The 20,601-nt window shown below is 37.9% G+C and overlaps 1 protein-coding gene across 1 annotated transcript in view; it reads left to right on the top strand.

Annotated features, from left to right (window-relative positions):
- Positions 1-20,335, top strand: part of LOC107041182 (brain tumor protein) — a 41,005-nt gene extending 20,670 nt beyond the window's left edge. The window contains exon 2 of the mRNA XM_015261619.2: positions 13,681-20,335. Coding sequence (XP_015117105.1) covers positions 13,700-16,027 — 2,328 coding nt within the window. The 5' untranslated portion in view covers positions 13,681-13,699 and the 3' untranslated portion in view covers positions 16,028-20,335. The remainder of the gene's footprint in view (positions 1-13,680) is intronic.
- The last annotated feature ends 266 nt before the right edge of the window (positions 20,336-20,601 follow it).

The raw sequence follows: 20,601 nt of genomic DNA, 5'->3' as shown, positions 1-20,601 counted from the left end.
CAGTAGAGGGGCGTGGGAAGCGGAAGCGAACTCGAAGAATCGATACCCGCCTGACTTCGATTAGCAGCGCTCGTCCGGATGGTGACCTTCCGTCGGCGCGGTTCAACGGGTACAGTGACCTCTCTCGGTGCGCCGGCAACAACTCTGTCCTCCACGCTCTCTCTCTCTCTCTCTCTCTCTCTCTCTCTCTCTCTCTCTCTCGCTCGCTCGCTCGCTCTCTCTCTCTCATTCTCTCTCTCTCTCTCGCTCGCTCGCTCGCTCTCTCTCTCTCATTCTCTCTCTCTCTCTCGCTCGCTCGCTCGCTCTCTCTCTCTCATTCTCTCTCTCTCTCTCGCTCGCTCGCTCGCTCTCTCTCTCCCCCCCCCTATAGCATTATCCCCCCGGCTATATCTCTCTCACCCAATCTGTTTCGTATTTCGTACCTAGAAATGGGTATGTAACTTCACTCACTTGTGAGGAGCAGCGTAGCGCAGGCTTCACGGTGGAGACATAATAAAATATCTGACTGTGGAGTAAGCGTGCAGCATCCAGCGGTACGCGAGGGACTCCGGGGCATTGCGAAATTGAGAGAGCGAGAGGGAGTGAGGTCTGTGCCCAGCTTTGGCTATGTTTTTCGCTTACGGTCACGCTCTGTGCGCACACGAGTTGGTGGAAAATTCAGGGACGCCCAGTGCTCCTCAAACAGATCATTAACATATTTCAGTGATATTTATTGCGGTTTTTAATTGTATTATTTTAGTTGTTGGGTAATTGGGGGACTTGACCTTGAATCGGATGAGATATTGTTTCGAGGCTCTTCGTGGGGGATTCTAGGTGGTGAAATGGAGATGTGGGTTTTTTAGGACTTATTTTGTTCTGTCAGTGAGGTTTTTTTGAGACAATTCAACTCATGGGAAAGCGGATTTTCGTTCTTATAATGTTGTGGAAATAACAAATGTTTATCAGGTTTTATCGTGCTGATGGGAATTAATGATGAATGAAAAATTATCAACTTTGTATTTAAAAAGAAAAGTGAGAGGTAAATTAGGGGATTCATAAAAATTAATCATGAATAAAAATGCGAAAAGAAGAAATTAATGAATTGAATGAACTTGATTTGAATCAAATGAATGGATTTATTCAAAAGTTCGTAATAAAGCTTTGAATTTTCTCTCAAATTTAAATTTTATTTGCATTTTTATTCACATGCAATTCTTTTGTGAATAAAGTCCTGGATAATTAGAAATTAAATGATTATTTAAATGATGAAAAGTATGAATTTGTTAACCTGCAATAATCCCTTGCTGGAATGACGTCAAAAGAAATCATGACATTTCAGATTTTACCAAGAATTCAATGAAATTTCAAATTTTTGAGCGATAGGAAAACGAGAATTCTCCAACTCTATTGAATTTTCAATCAAAAGATGACTATTCAGTGCCAAATTGAATACAGAATTTTCAATTAGTGATGTCTATTAATTTTTACGGAATAATTTCACTGCAATTTACATTTTCCATCGATTTTTCCATAAAATTTGAAATTCCCAACAATTGAATTTCTCGCAATTTCAGTGGAAGCGTAATATCACAGAAATGGCCGAGGAGTGTACCGCAAATTTCAGCCAAAAAAATCTCACCAATGCAGTCAAAATATTTCCATTGAAATAATTAGATGAAAATTCCGTGAGTTCATTCATTTCCACCAAAAACATTACGATTACGAAAATAAAAAAATTTAATCACGAGCGTTACACGGGCGTGCGGGACATTCCCTCTAAATTCTTAATTTAAAATTCTTCATCGCTTCAATCTCCAACGCGAAATATTTCAATTCACTCAAGAAATTACTCTTCTAAGGATGCCATAGTGGTCTGAAATTTTTCGTAGAATATGTTGTTCGGCATTCAGTAAAAAAAATCATGAAATTCCAAATTTTTGAGCAACAGGAAAACGAAAATTCTTCAACTTACTTGAATTCTCAATCAAAATATGAATAATCACTGCCAATTGTGCTGAATTGTCAATTACTGGTATTTATTCATTTTCATGCAATAACTGAACTGAAATTTACATTTTCCATCGACTTTTCCATACAATTTGAAATTTCCAATGATGAAATCCTCACAATTTCACTGCTAGTATAATCTTATATAATTTCCGAGAAGTGTCCCGATAATTTCAGCAAAAAATCTTAAACAATGCAATTGCAACATTTCACATTGAAATAATTTCTGAGAATTCCATGAGTTCATTCATTTCCACCAAAACCTTACGATCACGAAAATAAAAATTTTTAATAACGAGCGTTACACAGGCGTTACAACATCCCCTTCTAAATTCTTAATATGAAATTCTCCATCCCTTCAATCTCCAACGCTAAATATTTCACTCGAGAAATTGCTCTTCTAAGGATGCCATAGTGGCCTGAAATTTTCCGTAGAATATGTTTTTCGGCATCCAGTGGTTATATCGATCGTGTGGCAGCTGGTTGTGTCTCGTTATAACCGCTACCCTTTCGCTTTCCACTCATTCTCCCCCCTCTATTTCACAACACTCCAGCAGTATCTGAGGGCTGGCCCTATGTATTCACCCCCGTACACTATTTACTCGACGGTTCACCCCCATTGGTGTATCACACGACACAACTAGCCAGCCACATTTATCGATTTAATTATGGGAACTGTCTCGTGATGCCCCAGCAACAGCCGTTGAATTCAACTCGAGGAGAGTCTGAAAATCGAAACGAATGGAGAAACTATTGATTACTTTCAATATTCATTTTAATTAATGGATAACCAGCGGCGAATGCCGCTGTATTAACGCCATTGAGATTGAGGGGAAATTATGGATTTAAATATGACGATGTCGGGATCGAATTAACCAGCATCAAGATAAAATGATTTAATTAAACTGGCATATAGAGAAAATATCGATTGGTTTGCGGTGGTTGGAAAAGCCCCGGTGAGATCCTGGGGAGCTTTGCGAGGGTGGAATAGCCTCCAATCACCGTTGCCGTTGTGATGACTCGGATGATTGTCACGCTGACTCCTATCGATTTTCAAATTGCTGCAGTAGGAGGGTGGACTCTATTTGTGATTAAAAACTTCATTTGGGGAGGGAAATATCAACAGAAATGATGAGGTCATTCTGAAAGGAACAGTGGGAATCAGTGGTTGGTGGAAGGTTCATCGAAATGATGATGAGGTATTGTCAGAACAGAATAAATAAAATTATCTTCTTTTTATTGAGGAATAAAAACAAAATTGAACAGAAATTGATGATTATTTCTTAGGAATTGGGGGAAAATACGGGAATAATATACATTTTTAGGAGAACAACGACATTTCGGTAACGTTGTAGTAGTTTTTTTCAGAAGAGCTATATTAAATTGAAGTGAAGATGGAAAATTCAGGGGAATTCCAATTTTTTTAACAGCAGAACAACAATAATTCCCCCACTTACTGGAGTTTTTAGAATAAACATTAATGTTCGGTATCAAATGACGCGGAATTTTCTGTTAATTAAATATTCAAGAATTTTTTTCACCTGATTTTTTCCTAGTTTTCATCAGTTATTCCTTGAAATTGTGGTTTTTATATCGCGAAATTCGTTGAAACTTGAATTAAATTATCACATCATGATATTTTTTTTTATGAAAAATTATTTTTTACTCCCAAAGGAGTCATTTTTCCACTTCACAAAACGTGAAATTTCACGCAAAGTATTTCTCATTAAATAACTTTGCAATTTTCGCTTGCGCATCTTCAAATTTTAACCATGACTCATTCACACGAAAATTCCGTACATTTCATTGCCGAAAAAATGTTGATTTCCACGTTCACATGACAACGAAAACTATAAAAAATTTCAAAATCTCTCCGTCTACGTTTCTGAATGCTCCACCCATTGACAATTCAATTCAGTAGCGAAGCGGTAAACCGGGTTGAGTCGATTTTTACTATTGGCTAGTTTTTGACGAATATCTCGGAATCTAAAAGAGATAGAAAGATTTTTGTCATGACCTTTTTTGTAGAGCCAATAGAGCGTTATAAAAAAAGTTATGAGAAAAATTTTGCTATCTCTCTTAGATTCCGAGATATTCAGCAAAAACTAGCTAATAGTCAAAATCGACTTAACTCGGTTTACCGCTTCACTACTGAATTAAATCTAACGTTTAATTTTCACAACGAGTTTGAAAATTCAACCTGTCATTGAAACATCAGTAATCCCCCAATACAAAATCCCCAATCATCTTGAATTCTCAAGACGAATGAGAAATTCTACGCATAATTTGCCCTTAAATTGAATTAAACCTCCCAACATCGAGAGTTCAACTGCTATTGCTCTCAAGAAATCTCTAACAGCGCACCAAAAAAATAGGGAGAATACCAATAACATCCCAGCAAAATACCCGCAAATAAAACAACAAACTCGCGAGAAAGAAAAGCCAAAAACACATTGAAATGAATTCTGCGTGGAAGGGCGATGCACCGTTGAAGTTTCAACATCCATAAATGTCCGGGTGAGGGGGTGCGACAGGGAGTGTATAACCGAGAGGTGAAGCACACCGTTGTACACAGAAATCCCCTTCCCTCCTCCCCCGCCCCTTTTTATCCGACGTCGCGCCACCACACCGTCGCCGGTCCCCCATCCCGACCCTGATTCACCCTCTCCCCCTTTATAAAATCCACACACACATACACACACACACACACACACACACATTACAAAATTGTACAGAGCTCACCCCTCACGGCTGTTGCGCCAGGGGCGTCGAGGGGGTGCGAGTGTCGGTCGATGCGGCGTTGCCAGGGCAACGAGACGCGTCGTTCGGCAACTGGGGGCTGCATTTCAACCGACAAGGGGGGAACCATTGCCGAGATGAACATACCCTCCCTCCTCCCTTCTTCCCTTCCTCCCCTTTGCACCTTGTCTGTCTAACATCTGTCTCACTCGGGCTGTACTTTTATTCAGGGGGGGACTCTCTGCCTATTTTCCCTCGTATTCCCCACTATTCGTGTCTGCAATCCAACCGAAAATCGAATCCGCCCCTGGCAAAAGTGCGCAAAGTCGAGGTTATGGTCCAGATGTATCAAGGTTTCCTCATCATTTTCAAGGTTTCCAAGGTCGATAAAAATGTCTGGGGCGAATTGATGATTTTTTTTTGAGATTGTGGGGGCGGCTTGTCGGTGGGGTAGAGGGATCACGAAACGGTTTTTCTTGTACAACATATCGATCAATTTCAGAGATAAAAGACCGATTTTATCCACAATTTCTGAGATTTATCAAAAATTTTCATTTGATGGAATTTAGTTTGGAAATTTGGTGTAACTTTTGGGGTAAACCCCAAATTGTATATTATATTGTCTTATTGTCACATCTGACAATTTATGCAATTATTTTATGTCAAAATTACATATTTTCAAATCCTCTAAGCTCACAAATTGTTTATTATACCCAAAGAAATGAAACATTTGAATCGAATAAAACTTCATTACAAATTTTTCTGTTCGACAAGAATGTTCTTATTACATGAAATAGATAATTCATTCATTTCAAATAAATCCTCTATAAGAATCAAATAAATGATTCATTTGATCCCAATAAAGAACTATTATAACTCACAGTCTTCATTTACATCAAAGAAACATTTGTTCATAGGAAAAACAAACTATTCATTTGGCTTAACTAAAAAGCTTGAATAAATCCATTCATTTAATTCCAACAAACCTGAATTCACCTCATAATTTTCCATTTTTTAATTCCTTAAATTATTTCCTAATTTCCTAGTATTGTCTTATCACATCTGACACTGTGGAAAAGGTCCAACTCAAACCACCGATTTTCAAACCCTCTAAACTCGCAAATGGTTAAACTCGTAAATTATTCTCAGAGAAATGAAGCATTTGAATCAAATAAAGCTTCATTACAAATTTTCCCGTTCAACAAGAAGTTTTTTATTACGTCAAATAGATAATTTATTCATTCCGAATAAATCCTCTATAAGAGTCAAATGAATGATTCATTTGATCCCAATAAAGAACTAATGTAACTCCATCTTTATTTACATCAAAGAAACATTTGTTCACAGGAAAAACAAACTATTCATTCGATTTAACTAAAAAGCTTGAATAAATCCATTCATTTAATTCAAATAAACCCGAATTCACCTCATAATTTTCCATTTTTTAATTCCTAAAAATATTTTCAAAGTAATATTAAAACCCATGGGGCAAGATGGATCAGCTTATTTCCTAATTTCCTAGTATTGTCTTATCACATCTGACACTGTGGAAAAGGTCCAACTCAAACCACCGATTTTCAAACCCTCTAAACTCGCAAATGGTTAAACTCGTAAATTATTCTCAGAGAAATGAAGCATTTGAATCAAATAAAGCTTCATTACAAATTTTCCCGTTCAACAAGAAGTTTTTTATTACGTCAAATAGATAATTTATTCATTCCGAATAAATCCTCTATAAGAGTCAAATAAATGATTCATTTGATCCCAATAAAGAACTATTATAACCCAGTCTTCATTTACATCAAAGAAACATTTGTTCATAGGAAAAACAAACTATTCATTCGATTTAACTAAAAAGCTTGAATAAATCCATTCATTTAATTCAAATAAACCCGAATTCACCTCATAATTTTCCATCTTTTAATTCCTAAAAATATTTTCAAAGTAATGTTAAAAGGCATGTTCCAAAATGGACCAGCTATTTCCTAATTTCGTGTGAAACCACGTCAACTGGTCTTATCCTCTCTGAAAACAATTTATCTTATCATCTGACACTGTGGAAAATTCCCCAGTGTCCAATGACGTCATCCCTCTTCTCCCCCCAGTGTCTCATTTGTCAGATATTCATGGAAATTGGAGAGAGGCTGAGTTATTTTCCATCAGTTAATCCCACTTGGTCGTCGAGATTGCAGTAATTAGAGTTCAATCATGTAACTCAAAGGGGGNCAACAAACCTGAATTCACCTCATAATTTTCCATTTTTTAATTCCTCAAAATATTTTCAAAGTAATATTAAAACCCATGGGGCAAGATGGATCAGCTNAAAAGATTAAGCAGTCTAATGCAAATTGAAAAAGCCCTTGCAGTGCAATGGAGCGTGAAATTTCATATCTCGGAAGGTCAGCCTTGGACAAAAACCACGGGGTGAGACATAGAGGTAGATCGATATTTCTAACTGGATAGAAAACGTTGTAAATAAGGGTGAAAGGAGTCTATTACGTCAATTTGGGTCAGCCACGTTGATTATCCCCCAGATGAGGCTGAAATTATCCCCCGATATGAGTTTAAAAAGAAATGAGAGGAAAATTGAGAATTTATACGGCCTGTGGCATTCTCACATGACTGTAATCATAGAGGCTTTTGAGGCGCGATCGATCGTCAAAAGTCTCTCGTGAAAATGCGACTCGCTTGACCTTCGTCACTTGACAAAGTTTCGACTGGACTGAGTGACTGGGGGCGGGGGGGGGAGCGATGACTAGAAGTGAACGATGAAAGTTGGGCTTTGTATCTTTTGGAGCGAGAAAAAAATTTATAAAAAGTTTGATAGAGTTGAATGGAAAATGGGAGGGGAAAAATTACCTCGGGTGTCGCTATTCGTTTTCTTACGCTCGTGGAGGATATTTTGGAATTAAAAAATTATGAAACATTGGAATGGGTGAAATATTGAGTTAGATTGTGGAATGGTGCATCAATGTTCCATCAAAACGTTCAGTCCAAGGATGGAACTAAGGATTGATCAATCATGTTTATATTTTTTAATTAATTCTAAATAGAAACTTTTGCAGTTATGCATTCATTTCAAATAAATTCTGTAGTAAAATCAAGTGAATGCACTCATCAATTAATTCTTCAAATAAATGAGCGTAACTGTTGAGATTTTTTAATCCTTCAAGTCAATGAATGGATTAAAAAATCTACTATGAAGACATTTCCCTTAATGCGTTTAACTCCAAAATGAAAAACTCAAATAAATTTGAGTAAATTTGAGTCAAATAAATCGTCAAAATGAATGAATGCAATAGACAATGTGAACTATTCCAAAACTCTTCCCACAATTGCAATCATAAATTCTAATGGAATAAAATGAATGCATTCATCAATTATATTTATTCATTAATACTCCTCCGACTAAATAAGAAAACTTTCAAATCACTGAACAAATTAAAAAATCTACTGTTGAAACATTTCCCTTGTTGCGCATTACTCCAAACTGAAGAACTAAAATAAATGAATCCAGTAGACAACCCGAACTATTCCAAAACATAAATCATAAATTTAAATGAAATGAACTAAATCCATAACTTTCCTCAATTCGATTCCACGAATAAAAAAAATTTGCTAAAATCAAAACCTAAAATTAGTCAACTCTCATCAATCCTCGAAATGAATGAGTACAGTAGACAATCAGAACTATTCCAAAACTAGTCCCGCAATTCAAATCATAAATTCAAATGGAACAAAATAAATGCATTCATCAATTATATTTCTCCATTAATATTCCTTCGACTAAATAAGAAAACTTTCAAATCACTGAACAAATTAAAAAATCTACTGTTGAAACATTTCCCTTGTTGCGCATTACTCCAAACTGAAGAACTAAAATAAATGAATCCAGTAGACAACCCGAACTATTCCAAAACATAAATCATAAATTTAAATGAAATGAATTAAATCCATAACTTTCCTCAATTCGATTCCACGAATAAAAAAAATTTGCTAAAATCAAAACCTAAAATTAGCAAACTCTCCTCAATCCTCAAAATGAATGAGTACAGTAGACAATCAGAACTATTCCAAAACTATTCCCGCAATTCAAATCATAAATTCAAATGGAACAAAATAAATGCATTCATCAATTATATTTCTCCATTAATATTCCTTCGACGAAATAAGAAAACTTTCAAATCACTGAACAAATTAAAAAATCTACTGTTGAAACATTTCCCTTGTTGCGCATTACTCCAAACTGAAGAACTAAAATAAATGAATCCAGTAGACAACCCGAACTATTCCAAAACATAAATCATAAATTTAAATGAAATGAACTAAATCCATAACTTTCCTCAATTCGATTCCACGAATAAAAAAAATTTGCTAAAATCAAAACCTAAAATTAGTCAACTCTCATCAATCCTCGAAATGAATGAGTACAGTAGACAATCAGAACTATTCCAAAACTATTCCCACAATTCAAATCATAAATATCAGCTCCCATGCACCTTGTCAAGGTCACAATGATCGAGCAAATATGGTTACCAAGTGTTCCGTGCACATACATGGGCCATATGTATTATGTACTTGTGAAGTACATCGAGGAGAGTCTGTGACCGACCCCTACTGTTGTATTCAGCACAGTGGCGGATATGGAATGAAGGGGGAACGCCAGATGGGCGGCGGGGGGGGGGGGGGGGGNGGGGGGGGGGGGGGGGGGGGGGGGGGGGGGGGGGGGGGGGGGGGGGGGGGGGGGGGGGAGTTGCGAGACAGAAGCAACTAGAGAAAGAGACAGAGTTGTCCCTCCACTGTAATACATGCTGTGGGTGATCGATCGAATTGAGAAGAGGGGGCTTCGCACGCACTCCTGCAGTGCCACCAAGTAGAAAACACTGTCATTGGTTACGACGTGTTTAATATTATTGCTCGTCATGTTGGTTATATCTAACTTTGGGAAATATCTATAAATGAATAGATTGTGCATTTATTAATCGGGGAAACGACGCGTTTTAATGGAATGAAAGTCTTTATTTTTGCGTTTTTTTTTTATTCTGTTGCATCGCCTGAGTTGCAGATAATTCCACTCAGGTCATTCTCTATGTTGGGGGATTCATTCGAGTGAAAGGGATACTTTGGGTATTCGATTTGACTGGGTGTTTACAATGCATTGATTTTTTAAAATTGATTATTGGTTTAGTTTTGGATGGCAGTTTCAGAATTCAATGGATTAAGTTTTTAAAATTTCGGGAGTGGCCAAACAATGACGGATTAGTATCGTTTATTAAAGTGAACTGCAGTCAATGAGGAATTCAAAAATTCACGAAATATTCAAGTGTTACAATTTGGCATAATTTGGTATTCATTTATTAATCAGAGAAATAACGAATTTCAATCGAATACAAGTTTTTTTTTTTTTTTTCATCCTTTTGCATCGCGTTAACGATCCTCCTGAGTTACAAATAATTACACTGAGGTTATTCTCGAGTTTGGGTGATTTCTTTGAATAAAAGTGATACTTTGGGTATAAAATTCACAACTGGAGTGGATAGACTTATGGAATTGTTATAAATTTAAATGACACTTCAAATAGAAATTTCGAATAATTGATAAATTCCTCAGAAAATTAATAAATATTTTGTTTTGACACAAAACACATTCAATTCACCAATATTTTTCGTGGAAATTAATAAACTCTTCTATTTATTTCAATGGAAATATCTTAAATAAAATGAATAATTCATTCATTCCAACCAAAAATTTATTTGCCTTAAATAAACTAATTCTCTGGGTCTAGAACAACAAAATTGAAGCATTTTCAAAAAATTAAACAAAAAGACCCGTTTTGCCCCAATACGAAGGAAAAACTCATCTTTTCATGACATCAATTTTTACATTCGAAATCATAATTTTTTTTTGTTGTTAAAATTCAATTTACGCTGTGAAAATACGAAAATTAATTTCATTTTGCAACATTTCGAGAAATACGGGGGCAAAACAGTTCGTCTTTTTCCCATTCATCTCTAGTTTTTAAGTAATAAATAACGTGTTTCATATAAAACAAACACGATAAATTCTCTACTCGCACTGTTTCCAAACTTCCCTGAAATCCGTGTCACACCCCCACAACTCCCCCTCCCCCTACAAAAAGACTTGTTATCAGTACGGACTTCCTCAGAATCGCGGAAAAAACTTTTTATCCCCCGAAGGTCAAGAAACAGCTGTGGTTTCCCTCTCCCATGAATATCACAGATCAAAGTGGTGGGTGGTAGGTGTGGACGACAGGAAGAGCTATAATTTTCCTTTGAACAGGAGAGAAAAACCCCCTTTCCCGTCCCCTCCCCCCGGGGAAACTTTTTCCCCGCAAATAGAAAAGGAACTCGACTCGCAATTGAAGTGGGGAAGAAAAAAAAAATTCTCAGTAACACCTCGAGGGGATTGTGGTGAATTTGTGAGCTATTGTTGCACGTAATGATTTTCCACCCTGTCTCCTCTTTCATCCTAGCACGTCACCAGCAGCACCAGAGTGAAACTCAATTTTTCCCCTGTCCATTTAAACTCTCTTTCCCTCTACTGTCAAGCCACGCATCATGTTTTTAAATCGAAAAAATTCCGATGAAGCCCAAGAATAATGTTAAGCCCCATTTTAGCGACTATTTTTTAATCCAAAAATTGCGAGAGAGATGCATTAACCAGAGTTCCACAGTGACGACGTGAAAGGCATAGAGGACTTTGTTCCCAGTTTTCAACAGGAATGAAAAAAAAAAAAACACAATTTACGTCAGGGCGGGTTAATTGAGTGCCCCATTTGCGCCTCAATTTTTTACCTCTCATCGAGCGTTCTCGTAAAACTAATCCCCGAGGTACACACGAGAAAGCGCCATATTCGCCTGTATCCTGCCGCGTAGAATCTCAAAAAAAAAAAAAAATCCATTCCCAGGAAAAAAAGAGAAAAAACCCAACAGCTCGACGCTGTCCACACGGTTTAATCCTATTTCGCATACACGGGGACCCCTCGGGTTATGCAAAAAGTTATTTACTCTGTTGGTACGTTGAAATGGTCTCTGAAAAGTCTTACGACAGGGAGATAGATGTGGGTGGGTAAAATGTTGATGGAAACAGAGCGCAGCACGAAGAAAGAAAATCCAAAGCCGACAGTTGGGAGTTTTATGCAGAGCTTCTTTGCTAAATACGGTCCCATCTGTGTTTCAGTTTACGAGTTGTGGCACTAGCCCAGTGAGAACTGCCGCATGAATGTTGGATATCGTAAAATTTTGAGGGCATAAAAAACTCGGAAACGAGAATGATAAAGTGTAGAACTGAGAAAGCTTGACAATGCACTCCATTGAGGAAATTGACTGACCTCCATGCCCTCATCCATCATTAATACCTCTGTAAAATATTAAATTTCGATTTTCCCTCGCTTCGCTATCCCCTCATTCCCCCTCCAAATAAAGAAACACTGATACTGCAACAAGAGCTATGGATCAAGTCGTGGGAATAAAGTACCTCATTCCCCCGTTTCATCGTTTTCTCAGTGAAAAAAAATAGTTGAGTGAAAAAAAAAAAGAGATTACCCTGCAATTCGGTAACTGGGGTGGAATGGATTCCGATGCTCAAGGTATTTCCGCAGTTGTCGAGTAGTTGGTGAAAACTCAGGTAACTGAAAGATCTCAAGTATTCAACTCTTGCACCAAGAGAAAAGAGTGAAAAGACACTTACAGAGAAAACGAGAATGTCTCGTCACTTCCCTATATCCCCCCCCCCCCCTCTCACTCCAGTTTTATCGTTGAAGAAAAACAACAACAAGATGGTGAAAAAAAGAAATTGCGAGAACACTCAAGTTTATGAGTATTCCAATGTACTTGAGAAGCCAAAAGAATGGGGGAGCAAAACTTGTCGGATGAGAGGAGGATTTTCAGAGAAAAATTTTTCAACTGTTGGATTAAAAGAATGCAAATGGAAAGAATAATCCAAACTTTTTCCTTTTCATCTCAATCTCTAACTTCTCCGAAGCCATCCAATTCCCCCCCCTCCCTTTCAAGTCTTAAAGTGGAGAAATCCAGTGTAAGTTTGTCTCTATCTCGCGCTTGCATCGTTGAATTCCTGCACGAAGGTCGAGGTTTGGCCGAATGTTGCACTGTAACTTGAACAAGCATGCAGAAGCGTTGCGCTTCGCTATTCCTGAAGGATCCAGCTCCTTGGTCTCTCCTCCCGCTATCCAAAAAAAAAAAACGAGGACGAGAGAGGAGAAAAAAATATTAACGATCCGCAGTCATGTCACTGCCACCGTAAATCTACTCGGGTAAGAGAAGACTCGAATGCGGGCGTTACAGAGACAGTACGTAGAAACTTGGGGTAAGAGAAAAATCATCCTGAGGGATGGTGGGGAGGGCAAATGGGAGAGCGATAACCTTCGGTGCTTGTGACCTTGGTCTTTCTCTTCTGCCAACATAGCCTCGTGTGTTTGGCCTGTCTTTCGTAGCAGGATGTGCTGGGTCGCTCGAGTGAAACATAACCAAGGGGACCGAGAGAGCTATTTAATTAAAGGGTCGAGTGTATGCGGGAGGATACATACGTATGTCGTGTGGTGATTGTCCTTGAAGGACACAATGTCAAACGGATGGGCTCTCACAGGGATTTTACACATTCTTTCAGCAGTGTTGGAAAACATTGAAGTTGCTAATTTCACAAAATATACACTGACATTCCACCAGAGTTCCCCAGTTTACTTGAATTCTCAATTAAAACATGAATCTGATTTTCTTCATTAATTTTCTCCAAATAACTGCACCAAAATTTTAGTACAGCTGTAATGTGATGACAACTTTCCAGGTGTCTAGCGTCAATTTCAGCCAAACACACTCAACATTAAACAGAAAAGTACACAAATCATCAACTTCCTTCTAATTCACGATCACTGATCTTCCAAACAATGTATTAATGTGCTGTTTCTTATTGTTGCAGGGATGCCGGTTGACTGAAGATGGCCTCCCCGACACCCTCGTTGGAATCACGCGCAAATTCCCTCGGCTCCCTGGTATCACTGTCCCCGCTAACCGTTAGCGGGAGCTCACCACCAGCAAGTGATTCGGCTATCTGTGACGTTGACAGTTGCGATATCTGCCTTGACTCGGGTAAACCGGGTGACGGTACCTGTCACTGTCGTCTTGGACGTGGCGTAAGGTGCACAGGTTGTAAATCAACAGAATCAGACGCTGTGGCACGTTGCTTCGACTGTGCCAATTTTCTCTGTCCAAATTGCGTTATGGCGCATCAATTTATGCACTGCTTCGAGGGACACAGAGTCCTAAATCTCGGTGATTCTAAGATGGAATCAAGCGCTGAATCACGAACAAATCTCGTGATAAGCGGTGGTAATGGTACAAACGGTGAGAAAGCATTATTCTGTCCACGTCACAAGACAGAATTGCTGAAATACTTCTGTCGTGCTTGTACAGTGCCAGTATGCAAGGAATGCACAATAACAGATCATCCTGGCTCGCTACACGACTGCGTTCACATTTCCGAAGTTGGACCACAACAATTGGAGTCGGTTGCAAGAGCAGTCGCTGATTGTAGAGCCAAAGCAGCGGATGTGAGGGCCGCTGTTAAAGCCGCTGACCACGGTGCTGCAAGACTTCAAGTGCAGTATCACAAAGCACAGAATGAGATTAACGATACATTTCAATTCTATCGTTCAATGCTCGAGGAACGCAAGCAAGAGCTACTCAAAGAGCTTGAATCTGTTTTCTCCGCCAAACAGATATCCCTCGGTGTTGTAACGCAGAAGGCCAATGAAATGGCTGACAAGATCCAACAGACGTGTGACTTTGTTGAAAAATTAACCAAGTACACAACCATAACTGAAGTGCTAATGGTGAAGAAACTACTTGACTCGAAGCTACAGATTCTTCTCAATTACACACCCGACATTTCCACTCAATCAGCTGATCTTGAATTTGTCAGCAATTATCAGGCCATTCAGGTCGGTGTTAGAAATACATTTGGTTATGTACGAAGTAGCACAGACAGCAACAGTGTTGGACCGAGTAAACAGCCACCAATAGCAAGACCAACAGCATTATCAAGTGGTGGCAATAGTAGCAATGCAAGCAGTGGACCAGGCAGCGCTGGCTCACTGGGTGGTCTACTACTTGACAGACCCTACAGCAATGGCCTTGTATCAAACTCAACGTGTGCATCAACATCGCCACCGTCATTCGAGAGTAACGTTATATCCAAACGTTTTAGCTCTGTAAACAGCCTTGGTCCATTCTCAACAACAATCAGTGATCTCAATCTGAATGGCATGAATAATCCATACGAGAAATGGAGCAACGGTGGGAGTGATACATACACAGTAACCACAAACGATCATTTCTCAATGACAACGACGAATGGACCAACCGACTCCGTCCTCGATCTTACGTCGAAGCTCATGTCGGCTGCTGCTATATTCCCACCTAAATCACAGATCAAACGACAGAAGATGATATATCACTGTAAATTCGGTGAATTTGGGGTGATGGAGGGACAATTCACTGAGCCATCTGGGGTTGCTGTTAATGCACAAAATATCATTGTCGCTGATACCAATAATCACAGAATTCAGATATTCGACAAAGAGGGACGCTTCAAATTTCAATTTGGCGAGTGTGGTAAACGCGATGGACAATTGCTATATCCAAATCGTGTTGCTGCTGTACGTCCGTCTGGTGATATTATTGTTACTGAACGTTCACCAACACATCAGATACAGATTTACAATCAGTATGGACAATTTGTACGTAAATTTGGTGCCAATATACTTCAACATCCACGCGGTGTTACTGTTGATTCAAAGGGACGTATTGTTGTGGTTGAGTGTAAAGTTATGAGAGTTATAATATTCGATCAAGCTGGCAATGTACTCCAGAAATTTGGCTGCTCAAAGCATCTTGAATTTCCAAATGGTGTTGTTGTTAATGACAAACAGGAGATATTCATCAGTGATAATCGTGCACACTGTGTCAAGGTATTCAATTATGAGGGTGCTTATCTGCGTCAAATTGGGGGTGAGGGTATAACAAATTATCCAATTGGCGTTGGTATCAATGCAGCTGGTGAAATACTTATTGCTGATAATCACAATAATTTCAATTTAACGATATTTACACAAGAGGGACAACTTGTGTCAGCACTTGAGAGCAAAGTCAAGCATGCACAGTGCTTTGATGTTGCACTTATGGATGATGGCTCAGTTGTACTTGCCAGCAAGGATTATCGTCTTTATATATATCGTTATGTACAAGTACCACCAATTGGCATGTAGAGCCGTGGATGATGGGCGCAGGCTCATCGTGAGTCAACGTACAAGGGAAAATTACAATATTTCAAATCAATAAGTGAAAACGTTGACGATAATTCAACAAGACAAAAGTGTGATAAATACAAATCACAATTGCATCGTAATTTACCAACGATCTCATCAGCAACTGGTAGACGTTCACAGTCTAGCTGCAACATCGATTATCATCAGGCACATGCTGATAACAAAGTGACGCGCGCCGCCAGGGATACTCGTCAAGACGCCTCATCCACGCTGTGAATTTTTTGCCAGTGAACTTATCTGTTTTTTTTTATGTTCGTTTTTTTTTTTTTGTAATTTGTTTATTTTTCTCTTCTAACTTGAGGGGACTGAGAATGAGTAATTCCCTGACACACGCACAAAAAAAAAATGTGAAGGTTTAAATTAGAAAAAAAAAAACGATAGGAGAGGCGGACTCGGAGACACAAACAAAAAAAATGAAGAAAAATAACCCGAGACAATGAATGAAAAACACGTACACACGCGCGAAAACTTACTTGTTAATGTTGTTATAACTGAAAATACTGTTGTTGTTGTTTAGTTGTAGAGCTCGCCGCCGCTAGTCACTTTCCCCCCGAATTCTTACCGTGTTATTGCCCCTTCCCCCTCTCCCCCCTCCTCCCGCCGTTTTATCCCACTTGAACATTCCAGGGATTTTCAATTCAGTCTCCCACCGAAAGAGCGTCTGGTAGCGATTTTTCGGAATTATGAGAATCTGTGCATTTCGACAGTCTCTGGAAACGACAAAATGTTTATCCAATATTATTTTTTACTGTCATTAATCACCGGTAAACTGTCGTAGCGTGTCCCTATCCATCCATCCCTCCCCCCCCCTGCCCCCGATTTATTATTTTCTCTCTCATCCCCCGTAACATTTTCCCTCATCTCGAGAGCCCTCGTGAAAACGCTGTCCAGCCACGTTTGCGTTATAATCCCACTGTTTTCTCAATATAACCACTCGTACTTTTCTCGTGTGCGCCGAGTGGGTCGAGGAGAGGACGAAGATGAAAAAGAAAAAAAAGAAAAACCTTCCATTCACATTTTTTTGCAGCCCTCAACCCCTATTTTTGAATTTTTTTTTTCTTTGCTCCTCTCGTTTCAAAGGACGAGCATAAACACGGAATGAAGGTCAAGACTCTTGACCCATCCTGATTTACGTTGTTTTCATTATAATGCTCATCGTCATGTAACGAGTTCCTAAGACGCGCGTCAATCGTTGGGTAGTCATCGATTTATTATTTCCACTGAATTATTTTCGTCCAGCGAGCGACGAAGGCTGATCGTTGATTTCATTTAGTTGATCTATTCAATTCCCCTGATATATGATTAGTTGTTTATTGATAATATTATTCGATCATTATTTTTTAATGTGTTATACCTCGGACGAGAGCGCCCTCGAATGCTGATGAACAGCCCTCGTTTGCTGAGACTTGTAATTTCTCCATTTTTTTTTTTAATTTTTAATTTTGCATTTAGATGGTAAAGACGAGATGGACAATGTCCAATCAACAAAGTAGTGGTTTTTTTCTCTCTATCTCTATTCTTTTTTGAACTATTATCTCTTTTGTAAGTTTCACTTTAGTCTTCAGTGCACAAGTCCCACGTGACATTCTAGTTTTTTTCAGGATTGTTTTAGTCATGTGGGAGTGATGGGGAGACGATCTGGCTGAGTTTGAGTAGTTTTTCATTTAAAATTGACCAAAAATTGTTTTCTGATTGATCAACTCTTCCTGATGCCTCTTCGGTTACTCCTCACCGTGTGCTTAATTATTTTTTTATTCCCCCCCAGGGCCGATGAAGGCCCGTTTGTTTGATTGTTTTATTTTCCTCACAATGTAGTTGGGAGGCTGGGGCACAGTGGACACTTGAGATATTTTTTTAATGCCCATAAGGCGGGAATTAATTGATTAGTTGAACCAACAATTATTCCGACTCATCAACAATTGCACTGGGTTTTGTAAGAAATTGTAAGAAATTCTGAAGTGTCCGTTTTGCCCCGGCGTCGCCTATTGTAGTTGGTAGATCGTAGTGGAATTGAGATGAAATGCGAGAGGATTAAGTAACATTTAAGGAATTCTCCAATTATTTTTCTCTCCCTGTTATCAATTGTATTATTACTCCTTGCCCGTCAATTATCATTCAACGCGACTGCTGACCACTATTCGTATTTAGAATGACTTTTTTTTAATTTCATTATGAATTTTGTTTTGTTCGATTGAATTTTTTAGTATACATTACGATTTAACTTGTCTAAGACACCGATTCAGGAATGAAATAGTATGTGTTGAGGATAGATAAGAAAGAATAGGACTTTGGTTGAGTGAAACGTCGTTAGGTAGTATTTTTTAATTTCTCACACAATTTTTTTTTTTTTTTTTCAAAACAATTGAACGAAAATAAAAATGATGAAGAAATAGTATTAATATATTTTGTTGGATGAGTCGAGTGAACTGAGCGACAAGAATATGATATGAAAGTTTTGGTTTGTTTAGACTTCATGCATGTTTAAAACAATTTACAATCATTAATTATTGTGTATTTTTTATTGTATTAGTATTATTAATTATTGTATTATTTTATTAATTTCACGATCAATTGTGTCACTGCCCCAAAATTATTGGTGTCTTTGATTTAAAATTGAGGAATTGAGTAAATTTAGTTGGTGAAAAATAGTTGAAAATCCTAGGGTTCAATCAATAAGACTGCCGAGGCTAGCTGGCAAGAGCAGTGATGAAAAATAGGTCTTTTATTTGGTATTTTCACACAAATCTTTATTCTCTGAATTCAATAGTTTTACTTGAAGGGAGCGAGGAAATCAATGCCGACTATCAAAGATAAAGTTGAAAGAGCTCACTTTATTTTTGTCATTTTGAGTAAAGTATGGCAATGTTTTTTTTTTCCGTCACCCAAGATTATTTCCCTTTCTTTTTTCAATCCCGAGAGTCCCGAGTCGACGTGCGACCTCGATTCAGGACGCTCGAGTGAGTGAGTCAGACGACCGGAAAATTTCAAATCTCTTTTTCCCCCGAGTCCCTTCGGGGGCCCTGATTTTTTTCCAATACTTTATTCACAAGTGATGAGTTTCTGTTCATTGTTGCAATCTCAGTATCTCCCATTGGTGACCGATTAGAAGTAAATTTTTGATGAAAATTCTCATGTACTTACGAAATGAAGCAGAATCTGGTTTATAAAGGCACTTTATCAGGTCCAGTGACACCATTTTGTACATAAATTATTGAATCAAATACTCTGATTTACATTAATTATCATTATATCTATGATTATTTCTTTTTCACGCGTGTGTGTTGTGTGCATATGAGTAATATTTGTTTATTTTCACTCCATGACCTCAAATTATTAATTAAAATGAAAAACAATGATTAAATTTCTGATTATCAGTCGATTACGATTGTTACTGTATTAGTTAATTGCACCAAAGTGGCGTTAAACAAGCATTAAAGATAATTCGGTAATTTATTTATTCAGCGGTTAAGTAATTGATGGAACATTATGTTTTACTGGTGTTTTGAGTTCATGAAAGTGAGTAGTGTATGGGGGGAGTAATTGATAGTGAATTAATACAACAATTTGTCAATATTTTCAAATTTATTTTAGGGAATAATTATAATTCAGGGGGGGGAGGGGATTGCTTGGAAATTCCTTGACAGCTCGTTCTTATTCCAATTGAAATTCCTACTGATAATGAGATGAAACGTTTTATTCCTGTACTTTAGTTTTTATACTCGATGAACGACGTGGGACTGCCCTCGGCTCTCTCTCTCTCCCCCTCGAGCAAACGTGATTTTTTTTCATTAACAAAATAAACGTAATGCAAAACGTAGAGAATAAATTCACCATCAATTACAAGCGATGATTAAACTCAATGTAACAATCATTAGTGAAATTTCTCAGCGCCAGCTAGCCATCGAGACATCAGCCCGTGATTAAAATGGGTTGGCGATAGACAAAAAAAAAGACAAAACAAAATACAAAAATTAAGATAATTTTTCGATAATTAATTCAACAAAAGAAGAAGAACATTAGCGTTGTTCAGTAATTAATATAAATGAAAAGAAAATTAAGAAAAAAACAAAACAACGAAAACCTCTCTTTCAACTTCATTTTTTTGTACGGTTTGTTATGTTATTATTTTTAATGGATACAACCGAATTGTTCTTAATTTAAAAATGTAAATCGTATTTTTGTTTGTTTCTTTTTTTAGTTATTTTTTTGTTGTAAAATGCTTTTTAATAATATTTTCAGTTCATATTACTTGGCATTGTGTTTTTTTTTCCACTCTACTGGATTTTTTTTTCCATCCTGATTGTCTTTTTTTCATTTCTCTTTGATGGACCCGTCCTCCCGCACTCTATTTCCAACTTTCCAATCGTTTTCAAATCCTGTGAGACTTCATGCTGAGGTGGAAATATCGATGAGGACTCATGTTTCCATGAATTTCACGCAATTTGAAAAACCTCAGAAATGCTGAAGGTTTTTTTTCCTCTTTTTTTTTCATTTGCCAGTTTCATTTCATACAC

The sequence above is a fragment of the Diachasma alloeum genome, unplaced genomic scaffold, assembly GCF_001412515.2.
Source record: "Diachasma alloeum isolate Michigan unplaced genomic scaffold, Dall2.0 Dall_scaffold_00358, whole genome shotgun sequence".
Lineage (NCBI taxonomy): Eukaryota > Metazoa > Arthropoda > Insecta > Hymenoptera > Braconidae > Diachasma > Diachasma alloeum.
This window is presented reverse-complemented; position numbering and strand designations above follow the sequence as displayed.